At 49.8% G+C, this 17,498-nt stretch overlaps 1 protein-coding gene across 8 annotated transcripts in view; it reads left to right on the top strand.

Moving 5' to 3' along the window:
* The window catches only part of IGSF21 (immunoglobin superfamily member 21), a 271,588-nt gene that overhangs the window by 144,852 nt on the left and 109,238 nt on the right, over positions 1-17,498 (top strand). For 2 of the 8 annotated variants that reach the window (XM_065529003.2, XM_074028245.1), the window contains exon 3: positions 3,183-3,240. The exons of the other annotated variants lie outside the window; for them this stretch is intronic. In XM_065529003.2, the coding sequence (XP_065385075.1) occupies positions 3,238-3,240 (3 nt within the window). In that variant the 5' untranslated portion in view covers positions 3,183-3,237. The remainder of the gene's footprint in view (positions 1-3,182; positions 3,241-17,498) is intronic. 8 annotated transcript variants of the gene reach the window in all.

Here is a 17,498-nt window from a genome sequence, read left to right as displayed (position 1 = left end):
GGGTCTAAGCCTGCCTCAAGAGCATGGCAATCTAAAGCCCAACTCCACTCTGCACTCCCCTGGGTACCTGCTCAGTACTCACCCACCTTGATGCCCCTGCTGGGCTTGTGGGGGCTTTCTCTCATCCAAGCAGGATGGTTTTTGTGAAACCCAATATTGCTCATGGTCTTGTGCAAAAGTCATATGTCCTCTGCCTGTTGCAATGCTGTGATTGGGACAGACATGGACACATCCTCATAGGACACGCAGATGACAAAATAAAGACTCAAATACCTTCTCCTGATTCTGCCATCATGCCCCTAACTTCCTCGTTCCCTCACTTCTCATGACCCTCCCTTTCTCCCACATTCCTCACTCTCATTTCTTTGGCTCTGTTCATCTCTGTTCTAAATCATTCTCTCTTTCTTTCCCTACAACTCCCTCTCAATTATACCCTGTGTTCCTCTCTTCCTCTCTGCATCTTACACCTGCTCACACACATGGAGAGTCATCCTCAACCCCCCTCCCTACTGTTTCCCCATACCCAGGTCATTTTGCTCCAAGTCTTGTCAATTCCACTTCCTAAATCTCTCTCCAATGTGCCTGCTCCTCCCCTCCCTCCTGAGGTCCTGCATGCTGTTCCAGTCTACCATCATCTTAGTCTGAATGACTGTCACCTCCCCACTTGCCCAGGGGTGCAGGCTTGTGCAGCCCCAGTCCATTCTCCACACTGTAGCTAGAGGGAACTTTCAAGATGCACATCTGATGGTGTCATTTCATGGCATAAAGCCCTACAGCAGCTTGCCATTGGCCTCAGGATGGAGTGCAGCCCTGTTCCACATCCTAAAAGGCATTACAGGATCTGGCTCCTGCCCACCCTGCACCCTGTCCTTCATCAGCCCCAACCCTCCCACCTGATGGTCTAGCCATGCAATGGGGCTTCTTTCTATTCATCAAATAAGGCATGCCCTCCCTGACCTCTGGGCCTTTGCCTGCTGTTTCCTTTCCTGGAACATACCCTGCCCTCTGACTAGGGTAATTCCTAATTCCGCTTTAGCCTGGAAATCTTTTCTCAACTGCCAAGTCTGGGTGAGATGCTTCTGCACTGAGACACCACTGCACTGCAATGGTTCCCTGTGATTCCTAAATTACAGCATTTATTAAAGTGAATTCTAACTGCCTGTTTAATTGTCTACTTTCACTGCTGGAGCCACAAGGGCTTAGGGTACAATAGGCTTCCAGTTTCCCAAAGAAAGCGTCCAGCTGGTTCCCCAACGTTTTGTTTCAGGTTACCCAGGGAGCCGGCTCCCAGGGCTAGCTCTGAGAGCTGTCCGTGGTGCTGATAGCTCCCGTGTTTCAGCAAGGGGCAGCCTCACTCAGAAAACACCCTGGCAGTGCCCTGTGGGCTTCTCCTGGCTGTTTCCCACGAGGGAGGGAAAGGCCTTGGTCTGACCTTCTGAATCCACGATCTGCCCTGCCCTGTGGATCGGAGCCTGCTGGTTTGTGGAGGTTCACTGGGAAGGCTTTGAGCTGCTGCTGTTACACCCTGGTACCACATTTGCCTCTCAGCATCTGGCCATATTTCTGAGACAGGGGAGGAGACATTCCAGCTGCAAATAATTTAATAAAGACTTTTCCATCCACTAGCCTAATCCCCTCTTCCTCCATCTTTTAGTACCAGGGACATGGAGACCAGGACTCCTTTACTAAAACCCTGGCCCAGTTGCTGGCAGGCGGACCCTCTCTAGCCAACTTCTTTGCTCCACATCATTCCGGGAACTGTCTGACTCTCTACGTAGCTCACCCATCTCAGTTTCCTCCTCTTTTCCTCTCAAACCCAGCCCTCTTGGTAATATTGGATTAGCCCACTTTCTTGAAAGCTGATTTTCTATTTGCATAATCCTTCCCTCTCAGAGTTGCTAGGGCCTCCGTGATAAGCTGGTGGGCCAGGGCAGTCAAGCAAATTATACTCTTTTTTCTGAACAGCCGTTGAAAGTGAGGGAAATTATTTTTTAAAGAAAACACATGCTTTATTTTCATCTCCACATTCCTTTTGACCAGCAGTTTCATTCCAGTGTTGACTGCACTAGCCTATGTCTCCTGGAATACACAGATCTTTATTTTACTAAACTACAGCAGGCAGAATGGAAGTCAGACCTATGGAAGGACTTCTTGATATTAATAGTGAAGAGAATGCATATGAAAGTCCCTTGTAATGGCAATACATTATGCTTTATATATATAAAACATATTTCCACCTGTCATCTAATTTTTTCCCCATCCAAAACTATAGACTACTGGATAGGCATTTTCCCCACGTTACAGTGGAGGCTACAGAGGCTCAGAGAGACCATAGGTCAAGTCATGGCTGGAGTGGAAACTGGAGCTGCTGATTAGAGTTTCTAGGATGCCTAATGCACTGAGCTCAATTCTGGCCTACAAACACTTAGCAGCTACCCACTGTGTGGCAGAGGCACCGAGCTACAGCCACAGAAAGGCTTGGGTACAGTGAATTTTTACCGCATGCCTACTGTGCATCAGGTTCAGACACTACAACCTGGAGGGATTGAGCCCAGAGCACAGACATCTACAAAAAAGGGGCTGGAAGAATAGTCAAGACGAAGGCATCCTTTTCCTTAAGGCCTCTTCTCTCTGTCCAGTACTGGACAAAGGGTAGAGGACATAGGAAACTTCTCCCTCCTCCTCATGAACCCTTCAGCTGAAGTCTTCTGAGGGCCCTGTGGGTGAGGGTGAGGGGCCCCTGCTGCAGTCTCCCACTCGCTTAAAAGTGAGTGATGCTCTTCGTTAAGCTGAGGCAGGGCTGCTGGCTGCTGAGTTATATTTATACCATTTGTAAATCATCCTGTCAGACCCTCCTGAGAAACCCAGGCACCACTGTGCAGGAGGTAGCAGCCTCTGTAAACCCAGGCACCACTGGGCAGGAAGTAGCAGCCTCTGTTGGCTTCTTCAGTTCCTTTAGGACAATCGCGCTCCCTGACGCTCCCCAAGTTTTTTGCCTGCTTAAGGTGAACCACCAAGGACACACGAGCAAAGACAGAAGAGATGGGAGAGGGAAAGGGGTCCCCTTCTTTGCATTGGGTTTTGTTGCTCTCTCCAAGATCTCTTCTAGGGGGTGTTTGGGGATTAAAGGGACTTCTCTCTACCACCCTGCCTACTTCTCTTCTCTTCTCTTCTCTGTCTAGACTGATTAAGGAGCAGAAAGTCCCAGAGGCAAGAGAAGGGACTCAGTAACCACCAATGGTAAGGTGGACCCTGTAGCCTTTGGGGCTCCAGCAACCTTGACCTTGGCAGTTGGTGCTTTTAGCAAAGCCAGGCAGGATGGTAGAAGGAGGACTGGATTGGGAGTCAGGAAACCTGGGTTTTAGTCTTGATTTTTGTCATAAGTACACTGTTTGAGCTTGGGCATGTCTAAGCTTCAGCTTCCTCGTGTGTGAAATTTCCTCTTCCCCTATGTTAGAATGTTTAAGGAGAGAATCCTTCCATAGGGTGGAGGCATGATACAGTGAAGAGCTTAGACTTGCATTCAAAGTCTGGTCCTTGCATTTTCCAGCTGTGTAACCGTGAGCTGTTTGCTTCACTTTATTGAGACTCAGTTTCCTCATCCATAAAATGGGAAGATACTTCCTTCCATGTGATCTTGTGAGAACAGAATGCACAGCAAAGCTGAGTTTCTGATACAAGGCTTAGCAACTAGTAAGTGTGCAAAAGTGCTCATCTCTCCTCTTCCCCCAAATCCAGTTTCCAGACATGCTTTCTGCAACTGGATCTGAAAGAGTAACCAGGTTTTGGTGCTCATCTGAGTTTCATGGTGGACAGAACCAGGCAAGAGGCCAGGTGCAGCCCCTTTTTCCCTCCCTCTCCCCTTGGCCTCTGCTGGGGCCCTTTTGAAAGCAGGCAAAACATGAACATGCATTGAAAGAAAGTAAGTGGATTTGGCCACTGGGCCTTTAGGTAAATAAATAAAAGAGTAAAAGGAGAAAGATTACTCTTAGGTTGGGTGCCTGCCACATCCCCTTGAGGTTGGGCCACATGGCTGATGCCAGTTTATGAGAGGAATCTTAGCTGGAACTTTGGGGCCAGGCCAGCTTGGGTTTGCATCTTGATTCTCCCTTTGGACATTTTTCTAGTGCTGAATGGGGCCACTCTAAGTCTCAATTTTTCCATCTGTAAAATGAGGAGATCCATACCCATCTCACAATGGTCAGGACTAGAAAGAAAGTCACCATGAACTCATAGTGGACAGTAGGTGCTCAGTACAGGCTAGTACTCCACCCTGTCCCAGAATCATGGAACAAATCAAGGTCATTCATTTTAACTGCAGAGGATAAAGAAGAGGTCTGAAAAAGGCCACTGGGTTTGGCCCCCATGAAACTCCTGTTGGAAGGAAGTCTACCTATAAACGCCTTTCCTCCATTCTTTACCTCCCCAGAACCTCTTGCATTCTAGTCTTCACTCTTGCCTCTTCACGGAGACTTTTCTCCTTACATTTTATATAAAGAAGAGAGAGACAAAAGTGTGATGGATGAGGCACAAGGAGAAAGCATGTGTGAGTGTGTGTGTGTGTGTGCACACATAGGATGAGGAGTTGAGGAGTTGTACACACGTGTGTAGGCTGCAGAGAAGGAGCCAGTGGGTGGAGAGAGCTTGTAGGTGCAGTGATGGAAAGTCAATGAAGAAATGAGGCCCCAGCATGTGTAGGCAAAGGCGGGCTTGGGAACTCAAGTGAAGGGCTCACCATAGTAAGGAGCATGAGTTCTTGGACAGTAGGGGCACAGTGGTGTTCTGGAGATGTGTGTGTGGTGACAGACAAACCTGGGTTAAAACTCCAGCTCTATAACTTGCTGGATGTGTGGCATTAGTCATGTCCCCTCATCTCTCTGAGTCTCAGCTTTCTCCCTTCTTGAATGGGTACAAGAAAGACCACCTCATCAGTTTGGAGAGGCGGTAGATTTCAGTCAAGACTAGCATGGTGCTTGGCACTTGGAAGATTCCTAACAAATGTTGGCTTCCTTTCCTCCTCACTGCGGGAGAAGCACACAGAGGATGAGTGAAGATGTGGAGAGGGGCAGACAGGAGGGACATTGAGCATGGTCTGAGAAGAGTGAAAGCCCAATGTCTGTTGAGGGAAGGGGCGGGCCGGTCCAGAGGCCAAGGCCAGCCAAGAAGCAAGAGGCCCGGAGATGGTGGCAGGAGAGCTTTGCCTTATCCTTGTGCTGCAGGGTGGGGGAGCCCCAAAATTGGACCTTAGCCCTGGAAGGTTCTTGGCTTCACCAGGAATAATTCAGAGGTAAGCCGATCGTGTTAGACAGCGACTTGTATTGAAGCAGCAGTGCCCAGCAGCAGCTGAGGGATTGCTCCTTGCAGAGCAGGGCTACCCCACAGGCAGTGCACCCAGAATCATAACTCAGAGGCAGTTGCACACTCCTATTTAGACCCACTTTTCATTACATGCAAATTAAGGTGTGAATTATGTGGCCATTTCTAGAAAAAGGGTAGTGACTTCTGGGTCATCAGGTCGTTGCTGTGGAAGGAGGCAGTAACTTCTGAGTGTTGGCATGGCAATGGTAAACTGACATGGTACATTGGTGGGCATGTCTTATGGAAAGTTCCTTCCATCCAGTCCCTGTTTTAGCTAGTCCTCAGTTTGGTCCAGCATCCAAGCCCTGCCTCTGGAGTCAAGTCCCACCTCCTACTTCATTTGGAACTTTTGTACAGTTGCCATAGGAATCCATCCTGTTCTTGGCTAGTGGGGGCCTTGTCCACATGGAGGTGATGGGGGCCACCTACCTAAGGGGAGGTATGCAGAGTGAGGGAGAAGCAGATGGAGCCTACGTGAAAAGATGCGGGGGCATTGCTTTGCCTTGAGGTCCTATCTCTTGTATTCTGATTCAAATGGAGCCTGGGACTGCTGGAGCACCCAGCTGGGGATCCCAGGCCAACACAGCTCGCTGTTTCTCCTCCCACTTCAGCCAGGCCAAGCAGCTCTGGCTGCACCTGCTTCAGGAGGATGCTCGCAGCAACTAAATGAGAGAATGCATGGGAAGCCCTTAACACACTGGCTGGCCTACAAAATGTTTTCCAGAAATGTCATGCAAGAAGATGGAAGAGGAGAAAGAGAAGAAAAGCCAGTCAGGGGTCTTAGGTCTTGGCCTTCTGGGCCAGAACAGAAGGACCTGGTACCTCTCAGAACTCACCCTCACCGTCAGCATCCAGAATGTTTCCCCGCCTTAGCCTTGAAGATGGCAGAGGAAGTGGAGGGACTTGGGTCTGTCCTAGGCAGGGTTTCCCCTGAAGCCCCCCTGACCCCCCGCACCCCTCAGGCAAGGATTTGAGTACAAATCATTTATTTTGGAGGTGATGTCAGGAAGTATTGTCAGGGGCATGTGGACGTGAACCAGCAAAGGGAAGAAAGCCAGTGAAGTTGTACCATTGGGCAGGTGGGGCATGAGGCTCAGCTTCACCAGGGAGCTCTGGGAGGTGGAGTAGAATGGAGTTGCTAAATCTCCAATGTGTGTAAGAATCACCTGAAGAGGTTTCTAAAAGCTTCCAGAGCCCCACCTCCAGAGATTCTGATTCAGCAGGTCTGGGGCGGGGCTAATAATTTGCATATAACAAACTCCCAGGTGCTACTGATGCTGCCAAATCGGGGACTGTACTTTGAATAGCAGTGTAGACTACACCTCTGGGTTAAGCCCCAGCCCACAAAGGGATGGGGAAGCTGGAGCATTTATCCACCCACTCCCCGTCTCTCCTTGTTGAGGGGCTGCTTCTGGGGGTATGAACTCTGGAGATTCTGGCAGCCAGATAAAGCACCTGAGGCAGAGGGTGCAGTGGATGGCAGCAAGTAGACATGTGAGGAGGGATGGGATGAACACCGTGGCATCTGCTGCAAGCTCAGAGGGTCCGGCTCTGAATCCTGGCCCTGTCTTCTATAATTTGTGGGATTTAGGTAAAGTCTATAATCTCTCTAAGCCTCAGTTTCCTCACTGAAAAAATGGGGATAATAATTCTAACATTGGTGTCATTACGGAGATGTAATGAGATTAATCTGGTGTGAGTGCCCGGCACATAGTAGATGCACCATAATTGTTTATTGCATCTGTAGCAGCGCTGTTCCAGAATTGGGATGAGAGAGATCTGGTTCCTGGAGAGAGCTGGAGGTTGCAGGCTGGCACAAGCCCTGCATGAGTCCATGTCTGCTTGGATCCTCGTTGCCTTGATAAGTAAATAATAAATTGAGAGAGATTCTTCCTGGGTGCTAAGAACTAATTCCTTTCCATCTGCAGCCATCCAGAGGCAAGCTTTACTAAAGACCCGGCCTCACAGGGCTGCCTGCAACCTGGCATGTTTCCCAAGGGGCTGGTGAGGAAAGTCTGCATTTCCAGGGGTGGTCGGCAACTGCAACTGCACACTGAATGCTGTGGGAATGGAATGCATCGACCACCTCCCCCTCCCCATCCCAGGGTAGCTCCCAGCCCTTTCTTTTCCCTCCCTCCCTTGTGTATCTGTAGGATGGCATAAAAGGAAGCATTCTAGGACACCTGCAGGGTGGGGCGATTGGCACCTTCAAGACAAAATCAAGAATTTCGGGTGGTGGAAGTGGAAGGTCATGCAGAGAAGAGGAGGTCGACGGTGAAAAATACGGAGGGCCGCTTGGGGAAATAAAAGAACAACAGCTCAGAGAGTTAACCACATCACACTGAGTTCTTCTAGTTTGTAATAGCACTGGGGATTTGGATGTAGCATGTCACTCACAGCCAGTTTCGGGAAGGACTCTTTCTGCCTGGGAGCCGTTTGGCTTTCTCAACCTACTTGCATCACTGTTTGTGAAATGACAGTGAGGTGAGTCTGAGCAAAGAGAAGAAAGAGTGTGGGGGTCTTCCAGTCCCACCCCCACCTCTACTAGGCACCCGCTCAGCACCATTGCAGTGTGATGGGTCCGGTTTTGGACCGGGCAAATGCACGTCTGAGTTTCAGGTTCATGTCTGCCTCTCACTCGCTGTCGGATCTTGGGACTCCAGATTTTATTTGCTATGTGAATCTATTCGATTATCTCTGGGGTCCTTTTTGCTGGCAGCTTCCGGATCTTAATTTTGGAGAGGTCTCTCAGAACCAAACACTTCTCCAGCCAAGCAGGTTTAGGGAGAACCTAGAGCAACCTTCTCAGAAGATATGGCAGCATCACCCAGAGCGCTTGCGAAGAGTGCAGATTCTCCATCCCGCTGGGGCCCTGCAGAGTCAGACACTCTTCCTGCAAAACCCAGAAATTTTCATCTTTCACTGCATGCTCATCCCCTGTGACTCTCACACATATTGCATTTTGAAAACTCCTGTCTAAAAACAAGAAAATTTTCTCATCTTCCTTCTCTTCTGTAACCGGTTAAACAAAGCCACCCAGCCGGGCCAGGTCACCTGATGCTGGTGCATTTAATATCTAAGTGGAAGCAACAACTCATCAAAAGGAACAGTTTACAATTGCCTGGGATAAAACTATTTTCTTTTCAATCTTCCCTGGAAAGTGACAGATAATAACCAGCCTGGATATTGTAATATTATTAGGGCCAAAAATAAAATAAAACCCCTTAACTGCTTCCTCTTACAGAGAGAAGCCAAATAGTTCTTCAACTCATTTAAATAAAGTGATTGTTTTCCTTGCTCATTATCTTAAATTCCCAGGAGCCTGCAGTCCCCTCCTTCCGTAGGAGGGGATGGTCCTATTTTCCCCTCTCTCATCATTTGTCATTTCACAAGAATCCCGTTAAGACCAGCAGCAAGAAACCACACATTTATGAACCACTTTTAGCATGCTTGCTTCCTGCCTAGCCCCCACCCCTTAAATTAAATGAGATAATACATCGGAGGCATATAGAACAACTCCTGGCATAGAGTAAGTCCCCAACTCATGTTTATTGTCATTATTAATGACATTTGAACACCATGATTCTGGTCTCACCAAGATAGCCTGTGCCTTGAGACAAGTCATAGCACACTGAGCCTTAGTTTTTCCAGTGGTGAAATGGGGAGAGAACACATGGACAGAGGGAGCCCAGAGCAGGGATTATTATGCTAGGATCTCATTGCAGGAGGACATGAGGGCAGACAGCTCCTAAGCAAAGGGGTTAGAGTTGTTAAGGCCTTGTTATTTCCTTAACATACCTACAGAACATACAGGAGCTATGTCCGCCCCCAGACCTCTTGGTGCAAACGTAGCTGAAGGAATCATTGAGTTTGACCTAAGCCTCTATCCTTCTAGGCACTTTGTTCCAGATGATTCTCTGAGGACAATTTACCTCCTCTATGCTCTGTCTCCTCTTATCAGTGTGGTGACTTAGATGGCTCCCGTAACCTTGACAACCCTACCTTTCCCTTCTCTACCAAGTGAAGAAGACAGGGCCTGCTTGGCAGGGCCATGGTGAATATTCCAACCAGCTTAGGCTCAGGGCCACCACATGGCACCACCCCACAAATGGCAGCTATTACAGTGGTTATGAGCATGATGTCACAATTCTGGCTCTTTTCACAAGCCTGCAACCCCTTCCCTGCAACCCAGAAATCCAAAAAACTCTGATAAATGAAAGATTTATTTTATTTTATTTCTTCCAATTCATTGGATGAGAAAACTGAACCTGATCTGAACTGACTTGAACTGACTTGGTGGCAAAACCCAGCCCAGTTCGATGGGAGGATATTTATGGTATTTGTTCTTCTCCCTTAGTATCACCATCCAAATGCATCACTGCAGAAATATTAATGTGGGTGATTACATAGTGATTCTTTGGACCCCAGTTGTGTTGTGTGATATATTGTACATGCCCCATATCACCTTTCAGAAGTAGGGTTCAGCCTGAGCTCTGGGACACATCTGGCTTCAAGGATACGGGATGGTGGTTGTTGGACTAGTATTAATGTCAGGCAAAGATTCTTACCTCTGAGTGTCCTCTGGGCGTTCCTCCTGCAAGCTTTCATTCTTGGAAAATTGTTGTTCATGCAGCTGCCTCTTCATTCACCCCTGTGCATAAACCCATCTCAAACCCATCCACCTGGGTACACCTGCGCGTGCACACACACACACACACACACACACACACCAGCATCCCTGCACCCTTGGGGAGCCCCTTTCTTGGAGTGCTCAGTCTCCATCCTATCGCACTGCCCACCTGCCCCTACACCAGTTCGGTTTCCAGGCCAACGCCTGCGCCCATCAGGCCACTAGAAGGGACAACGTCCTCCCTGCCTGATGTCCACATGCTTGCCTTCCCCCATGTGGTGCTGCTGGCTGAATTCTCTGCTCTTCATGCCAATTTTTGGCACCAGAGCCACACAGCCGGGATCTCAAAACAGAAAGCATGCGTTTCCTAGGCAAGCCTGCTCTTTCCTTAAGCTCGCAGCCTGAGGAGCAGGCGAAGTGCAGCCAATGGGCTCTGTCCCAGCACCTGGGCCTTCCATTGGCATTTTCTCCAGCAGGTTTGCCTCCTGAGTCATAGAGATTAAGAGCTTGGAGGTGCCCACTGAGGGAGAGGCTTTTAGGGATTTAATGCAGGCATGATGAAGCCAGGAGACAGGGGCAAGGGGATTCTTTTCTATCAGACTGTGCAGATGAAGTGGGAATGCCCCAGAAGTTTACCCTGCAGGCTCTGGAATAGCAATATTATTATGAATAATATTGATGGATCACTTTCTATACTTCAGGCTCTGCGTTGAGTACCTTACATGAACTATCTCATTTAATCTTCACAACACCCTAGGAGGTGGCTTCCGTTATTATTCTCACTTTATGGGAGAGGAGACTGAGGGTCAGAGAGGCTAGGTAACTTATTCCAGGCCACACAGCCAGTATATGGCAGAGCCAGGAGCTGATCACAGGCAGTTGGATTCAAGAGCCCACATTCTTGACCATATGTGTATCTGTGATCTATTACCATGCAAATGCTGTGTAATACATGGACATAGAGCCTCAGTGGTGTACAACAATAGGCACTGTTTTGCTCACATTTGGGTGGATGAGCCAGGTAACTGTGTACACTCCTATGTCTGAGGGTACCTGACCATTGGCTGACCCAGGCTGTCCTTGCTGGGACAACAGGAGTGACCAACTCTGTCCCATGTGTCTCCCATCCTCCAGTGGGCTGGCCCAGCATGTACTCATGGGAGTGGCCCAAGGACATAAGTGGAAATTTGCTGGGCCTCCAGAGGCCATGCACTGTCACTCATGCACTGTGGCCTCCCTGTTGGCCAGCGCATATCACATGGCCAGCCCAGGTCCAAGAAGCAGAGAAACAGATGCTGCCTTTTTAGTGAGAAACCCTGAGTGTGGACCCAAGAAGGGGTGAAAATGGGAACCATTTTGCAATTCACTATGTGACACAGGGGCCTTCACAGCCACAGTGTGCACCTGTGTCCTCCTGGGAGACAAGAGGGACCACCTGTCAGTCTCATGACCCTGGATTCCACCGCTGTGAGCTCCCAATCAAACTGAAAGGGAGACCCAGCTAATGGGGTCAACACTCTCTGCTTTCACAAACTTCCAGGACTAATAAGGGAGACGACACTTGACCTCCAGGAGAGGCCAGCATGATGGAGGAGACTAGGTCTCTGCCCTTGGAGAGCCCATGGCCCCTGGCTGTGGAAAGCTGTATGTATGTAACTCAGGCTCAGAGTGCTCCCAGTAGGACAGGGTAAGCACTGACCTCACTCTAATGGGAATGGATTGTCTAATGGGTGAGGCAGGACACGGATATAACCAGAAAATAAATGTCATTGTGCACTGAGGACCAGCTGATTTGGGGAGATACAGGAAGAACTTATTCAGGAGAGTCAATCTGGGTGGGCATTTTGGAGGTGGTGAGTTTTGGCCACAGATAAGGAAGCAGAAGCAGCTCTCAGCTGGACGAGGATTAGAAGGTGAGGATCAGGGTGCTCGGGAAAACAGGATGTGGGGAGCTCATTTTCCAGTTCCTTGGCCGTTGGTGGAGACTCTTCTCTACCCTGCCCTGGCCTCCCACTTAGGTCTACTCTCTAGGAATATTCTAGATTCTCCACAGTAGCCACTATGGAAAAGGACATTTCTAGGCTCAGAGGGAGAGTGGAAAGAGGTTTAGAGAAAGGTCTCAGGCCCCTTTGAGAAGCTTGGAAAAAGGGGAGGATGGAGGAAAGGGGAGGAGAGGGTAGCTCTGCGGCTGGACCTAGGACTTTCCCAGACACTGAGCTCTCAGATCATGGGCCCCAGGTGGAGGCTGCATTCCTTAGACCACGCCTGGGTCCACCATCAGAGTTGGAGGAGCTCATTCTGCAGCCTCTGTCTTCCAGAACAGGCCTCTAGGAGAGATGGAACTGCAGCCTGCAGGCCAACTCTGGCCCACCACCTGTTTCGTAAATAAGATTCTGTTTGAACACAGCCATGCTCATTCGCTCAGGTATTGTCTACAGTAACAGGCTGAGGAGTGGCAACCTAGAACATTTGGCCAGTAAAGCTTAAAATAGTTACTGTCCGGCTCTTTACAGAAAATGTTTGCCAATCCCTACTCTGTCTAGAATGAGAGCACCACTAAGGCAGGGATCTTTGTCTGTTTTATTTGCTGCTGCTGTGTCCCCAGTGCCCAGAACTGTGCCTGGCACATAACAGATGCTTAATCAATGCATGCAGAATGCAGGAATGAATGACTTGGCCTCTCTACAAATCCTGTTTTCAACCACATGGAGCAATATTACCCAACCTCTTTGTTTTAATCTACTTCGACTGATCTTTTTTTTTTTTTTTTTTTTGAGATGGAGTCTTGCTCTGTCGCCCAGCCTGGAGTGCAGTGGCCAGATCCCAGCTCACTGCAAGCTCCGCCTCCCAGGTTTACGCCATTCGACTGCCTCAGCCTCCCGAGTAGCTGGGACTACAGGTGCCCGCCACCTCGCCCGGCTAGTTTTTTGTATTTTTTAGTAGAGACGGGGTTTCACCGGGTTAGCCAGGCTGGTCTTGATCTCCTGACCTCGTGATCCATCCGTCTCGGCCTCCCAAAGTGCTGGGATTACAGGCGTGAGCCACCACGCCCGGCCCCTCAACAGTTTCTTACCCAAGGTAGCCTGTGCTGTCAGTTCAGAGGTTTTCTCCTTTGGTGTTTGGTAAAAGATTCCCAGTTGCTGTAAGTGCCTTTGGGCTGTGGCTGGGGGTGTCAGGGACTCCTGGGTCCCAGGAAATGAAGCTGAAGCCAAGATGGGTCCCAAAGACAGGTCACCAAGCTTACCTGTGATATGTCTGGAAAGACACCCAACCCCAACTCAGGTGCGCGGTGGAACCTGCAGCCGTGGTTTGTCTCATCTCTCCTCCAGCCCTAAGGTGATCACCAATGTGCCTTGGGAGTGGGGGAAATTATTTGTCAGAACTTGCAAAACAAAAAGCCAATTCATTCCTCTGCAGATCCAGAAAGAGATGGAAGGGTGGAAGGAGTCACACATGTAGTTGGTCTCCCTCCTGAAGGGCTCCAGGTTTGGGGCAAGGGCTGAGAGCTGTCCCACAGGCTTATCCGGATGGAAGGCAGTCTTACGTCCCACATGTGACACCAAAAGCAGGAATCCCCTCATCCTGTCCTCAGCAGATTCTACAAGTTGAAACACGTATCGGACAGGCCCACCTCACTCTCATGACAGCTCCCAGGTATGTTGTATAGTAAATCCTGTGCCTATAACAATCCAGAGCAATGTTGTTCCTGAGCTGGTTCTTGATGTCCTTAGCTCCTCATCCAAACCTTTTAGTTCAGGAGCAAGTGAGCTGTAAACAACCATGTCACATGGGGCGTGAGAGGAGCTGCTGTTGAAGGAGGAAGGGAGGCTGCAGCAGCTTTGCAGACAGAGGCTCACTGGGGATTGGGGTGGCTGCAGCCTCTGATAGGACCCCACAGCATCTGCAAGTGAGGGAGGCTGCTGATGCTTATGAGACTTGGGGTGATCCAACTGGGGCAGGCCTGGGACAAGTATGATGCCCCGAGGGGCCATTTGGGCACTTGCCTGAGGCTTTAGGGTGACTGTTCTTTCTTAGTGGATGCAGAAGGATTCAGAGAGCCTTGATCCTGTGTCATTGTGATGGATGCAACTGCTTGGGGAGGACTTCTTGGAGGAGGAGGAGGAGTAGGACAAACATCTTTGAATGAATGATACGTTTACAAGGAAAAGCATACTGTGGGCTCCCCTCAGCCAACAAGTGGGACTGAACAGAAGGTCTCTTCTTGGCCCAGAAATTCCCTAAAGTCCAGAGTCTGCACCTCCTGCTGCAGAGCTCTGTCTGGGAGCTAAATAAGAGTCAGAGCTGTGTCTCCACCATCAGTCTGATGATTCCTCAAGAGCAATAAGTATACATGTGCACCAGACCAGTGGCTCCTGGCGGGTGGGTGCTGGATACCCCCAGTCTGAAGCGCATCTCCCTCCTCCCTCCAGCAGCAAGGTGGGCCCCTCCTTGCTCTCTAATGGTGATCTCGGACCTTTCTTTCCCTGCAGGGTCCATTGAGAAAGAGCAGAGTCTTCCAGGAAGGCAAGGGCAGCCACTGAGTTAGGAAATGGAATTTACTGTGTGACCTTAGGCAAGTCTCTTTCCCTCTCTGGGCCTCAGTGTCCCTCAGACATAAACCCAGAGGCTTTTCCAGCATGTTAGAAGCATCCTTATACTTCTCTCAGTTCCTGCCATGTGTCTTCTGGAGATAACCTGCTAAGGACTCTGCACCAACCACCGCCCTTCACCCTCATGCTATCTCCCTTCCTCAAGGACCCCAGGCCCCGAGGCAAAGCCAGGTGACATCTTTGCACTTACACTGGCTGACTTTACACTAGCTGTTTTGCTCCCCACTCTGCATTCACAGCATTTCTTGTGGTTGAACTACCAGTCTTGCAGGGAAGCAAAATGAAGAGACCCCAACCCTGCCTCCCGTCCACTCACTCTCCAAAGTGCAGGGAAACAGCTCCTTTGAAGACCTCAGTTTACACAAGGGAGAGAACAATTCTGAGATTTTCTTCCCACTCTCTTGGCTCCGTCCCTTATAATGGTTTCCTTCCCAAGCCCCAGATATTCTGGGGAGGGAGAATGGGCAGCGGATGGGGGCGGCCCTGGGTGACTTATGCCCTGCAAGGTTCTGCCAACACTCAGCATCTGGTCCTGCTTCATGCCTCTCCAGGGCAGCCTCATGCAAGAGGGAGCCCTTGGTGTCAGAACTCAGGGAGAGGGCACATGAGCACCAAGCTGGCACCTGGGTGAGAGGTGTCCAATACATGCGGCTTCCTTCCCTGTGCAGAGCACCTGCAGCAGGACTCTTCTTGTGTACTCAGAGCCCACCGTTAACTAGAGACCAGATTTCTGACCAAGGCCATGGAGGTGACCATGTCAGCTGCCTTGAAAACGACCGGGCTCCATGACAATGGGCTTCCTGCCCTTCGTGCAGATCCCACCAGTGGAGGGGGGGTTCTTCAGCCTCCTTCACATCAGTGTCCATCAGAGATTCAAAAAAAAAAAAAAAGAAAACTACCCAAACTGGTGCCATTGAGGCTGTCACTCACTCTCCTCCCTACGAGCCAGCTGAATGTGTGATTTGATGCACTGGTAGCATTTCTGCAAATTACACATCATTCTCCCCACTGATGCCGCACCTTTGACTGCTGTAATATTTACCTGACCGTGCAAGTAATTTTCAGGCTTCACTTAGTGGGCCACTGAGGCATGGAAGAAAGCAGGGATGGCATTGACTTTGGACAGCAGGCCCAAGAGAAGCTAAAATGTTATGAGAAGGTGTCCTAATAGCTCAGGCAAGCACAGAGAGACAGCTGCTCACAGGGCTATGGGCAGAGGATGGGTGTTCATGGTTCTCTATGAAGCATTGTCTCACTGCTGCTTACATGCCTCTGGTGATGGGGAGCTCACCACCCACCGTAGACACACCATTCCATCTCTGAGTGCCTCTGACAGTTACAAAGTACTCTATTGACACTGATGGTATCTGTCATCCCATAACTTCAACCCGTTAATGCTGTCTCTGCTTCGTGGGTGATGTAGAATTAAGGTGATCAGCTCATTTCGACTTGCCTGGATGTTTCCCAGTTTTAACACAGAAAGCCCCACATCCCAGGCCTCCACTCAGTGTGGTTTGTCTAAACCTATCCAGATTTTAAGTCTGAAAGTCCTGCATCCTGGTAACCCTCTCAATCGCAAGCAAACTTGGCCTAGTGATCACCCTGCACAGAAAAATCTATGTCTGAAAATCTGAAAATCTTTCCTCCTCCATCTGATAGCCTACCCAAGGTACAAGGGCTGTTTCCATGATTCCTCTTGCCCTCCCTCCCCTAAGCACCCCAGGGAGGCAGGAAAGATCAACCAGGAGCATCAGTGGCTTGTCCTGTCTCTAGAAGGGGCAACAGGGTGGATGGGCCAGACTCAGTCTTGGACTCAAACCCACCTGTGCCACTTCTCAGCTGTGCGGCCTCAGCCAAAGCCAAACCCCTCAGGGCTGTGGAAGGGTGTCAAGGAGATTCTGTATAGGAAGTCCTAAGACCATGGGTGAGTAGCTGGCATAGAGGACAGCACCTTGAGAGGCTAGGGATGGGGTGTGGCTAGTGATGGACAAACAGGGTATCATTGAGAGTCAGGGCAGTGTGGCAATGGTCATAGCCTGAGTTCCAAGCCCACTGTATTAGTTCATTTTCATGCTGCCAATAAAGACATACCTGAGACTGGGTAATTTATAAAGAAAAAGAGGTTTAATGGACTCACAGTTCCACGTGGTTGGGGAAGCCTCACAATCATGGCAGAAGGTGAAAGGCACGTCTTCCACGGCAGCAGACAAGAGAGAATGAGAACCAAGTGAAAGGGGTTTCCCCTTATAAAACCATCATCTCTCGTGAGACTTACTCACTAACACTAGAACAGTATGGGGGAAACCGCCCCCATGATTCAATTACCTCTCACCAGGTCCCTCCCACAACACGTGAGAATTATGAGAGCTACAATTCAAGATGAGATTGGGGGTGGGGCGGGGGTGGGGGGGACACAGCCAGGCCATATAACCCACTCTGCCACCTCCTGGCTACATGACCTTGGGCCAGGCACTTCACCCCTCCAGGCTTTGGTTTCCTCATCTGTGTGGTGGGAATAAGAGCTCTACTTCCTAAGGCAGTTGCGAGGATCCAGTGAGCAGGTGCACACATGGCACTTACCACATGGCCTTAGGTGAGTTCTGAGGAAACGGTCGCACCTCCACTGTTGCCATCGCTGCTCTCCACATCATTATGTTGATGCTGCAGATCCATCACCCATGTGACTGTGACAGCCCCTTCTTCCATTTTCCAGCTTTGGAATGAGTGGCTTGGAAGAAACTGGATCTCTTAGTAGGTTGAGTGTGTCCCCTCAGCTCTTGCCAGGGGCCTGGCTGCCCTGGGGCAGTGGACACAGTCTCGCCCACTGGACAAAAGAGGCATTTTAATTCAAAGATGCACGTAACTTTAAAGGCCCCTCCCCCAGAATTTTCCCCATTTGG

Source organism: Macaca fascicularis, chromosome 1 (assembly GCF_037993035.2).
Source record: "Macaca fascicularis isolate 582-1 chromosome 1, T2T-MFA8v1.1".
Lineage (NCBI taxonomy): Eukaryota > Metazoa > Chordata > Mammalia > Primates > Cercopithecidae > Macaca > Macaca fascicularis.
The sequence above is the reverse complement of the archived record's forward strand: the minus strand, read 5'-3'. Positions and strand labels throughout refer to the sequence as shown.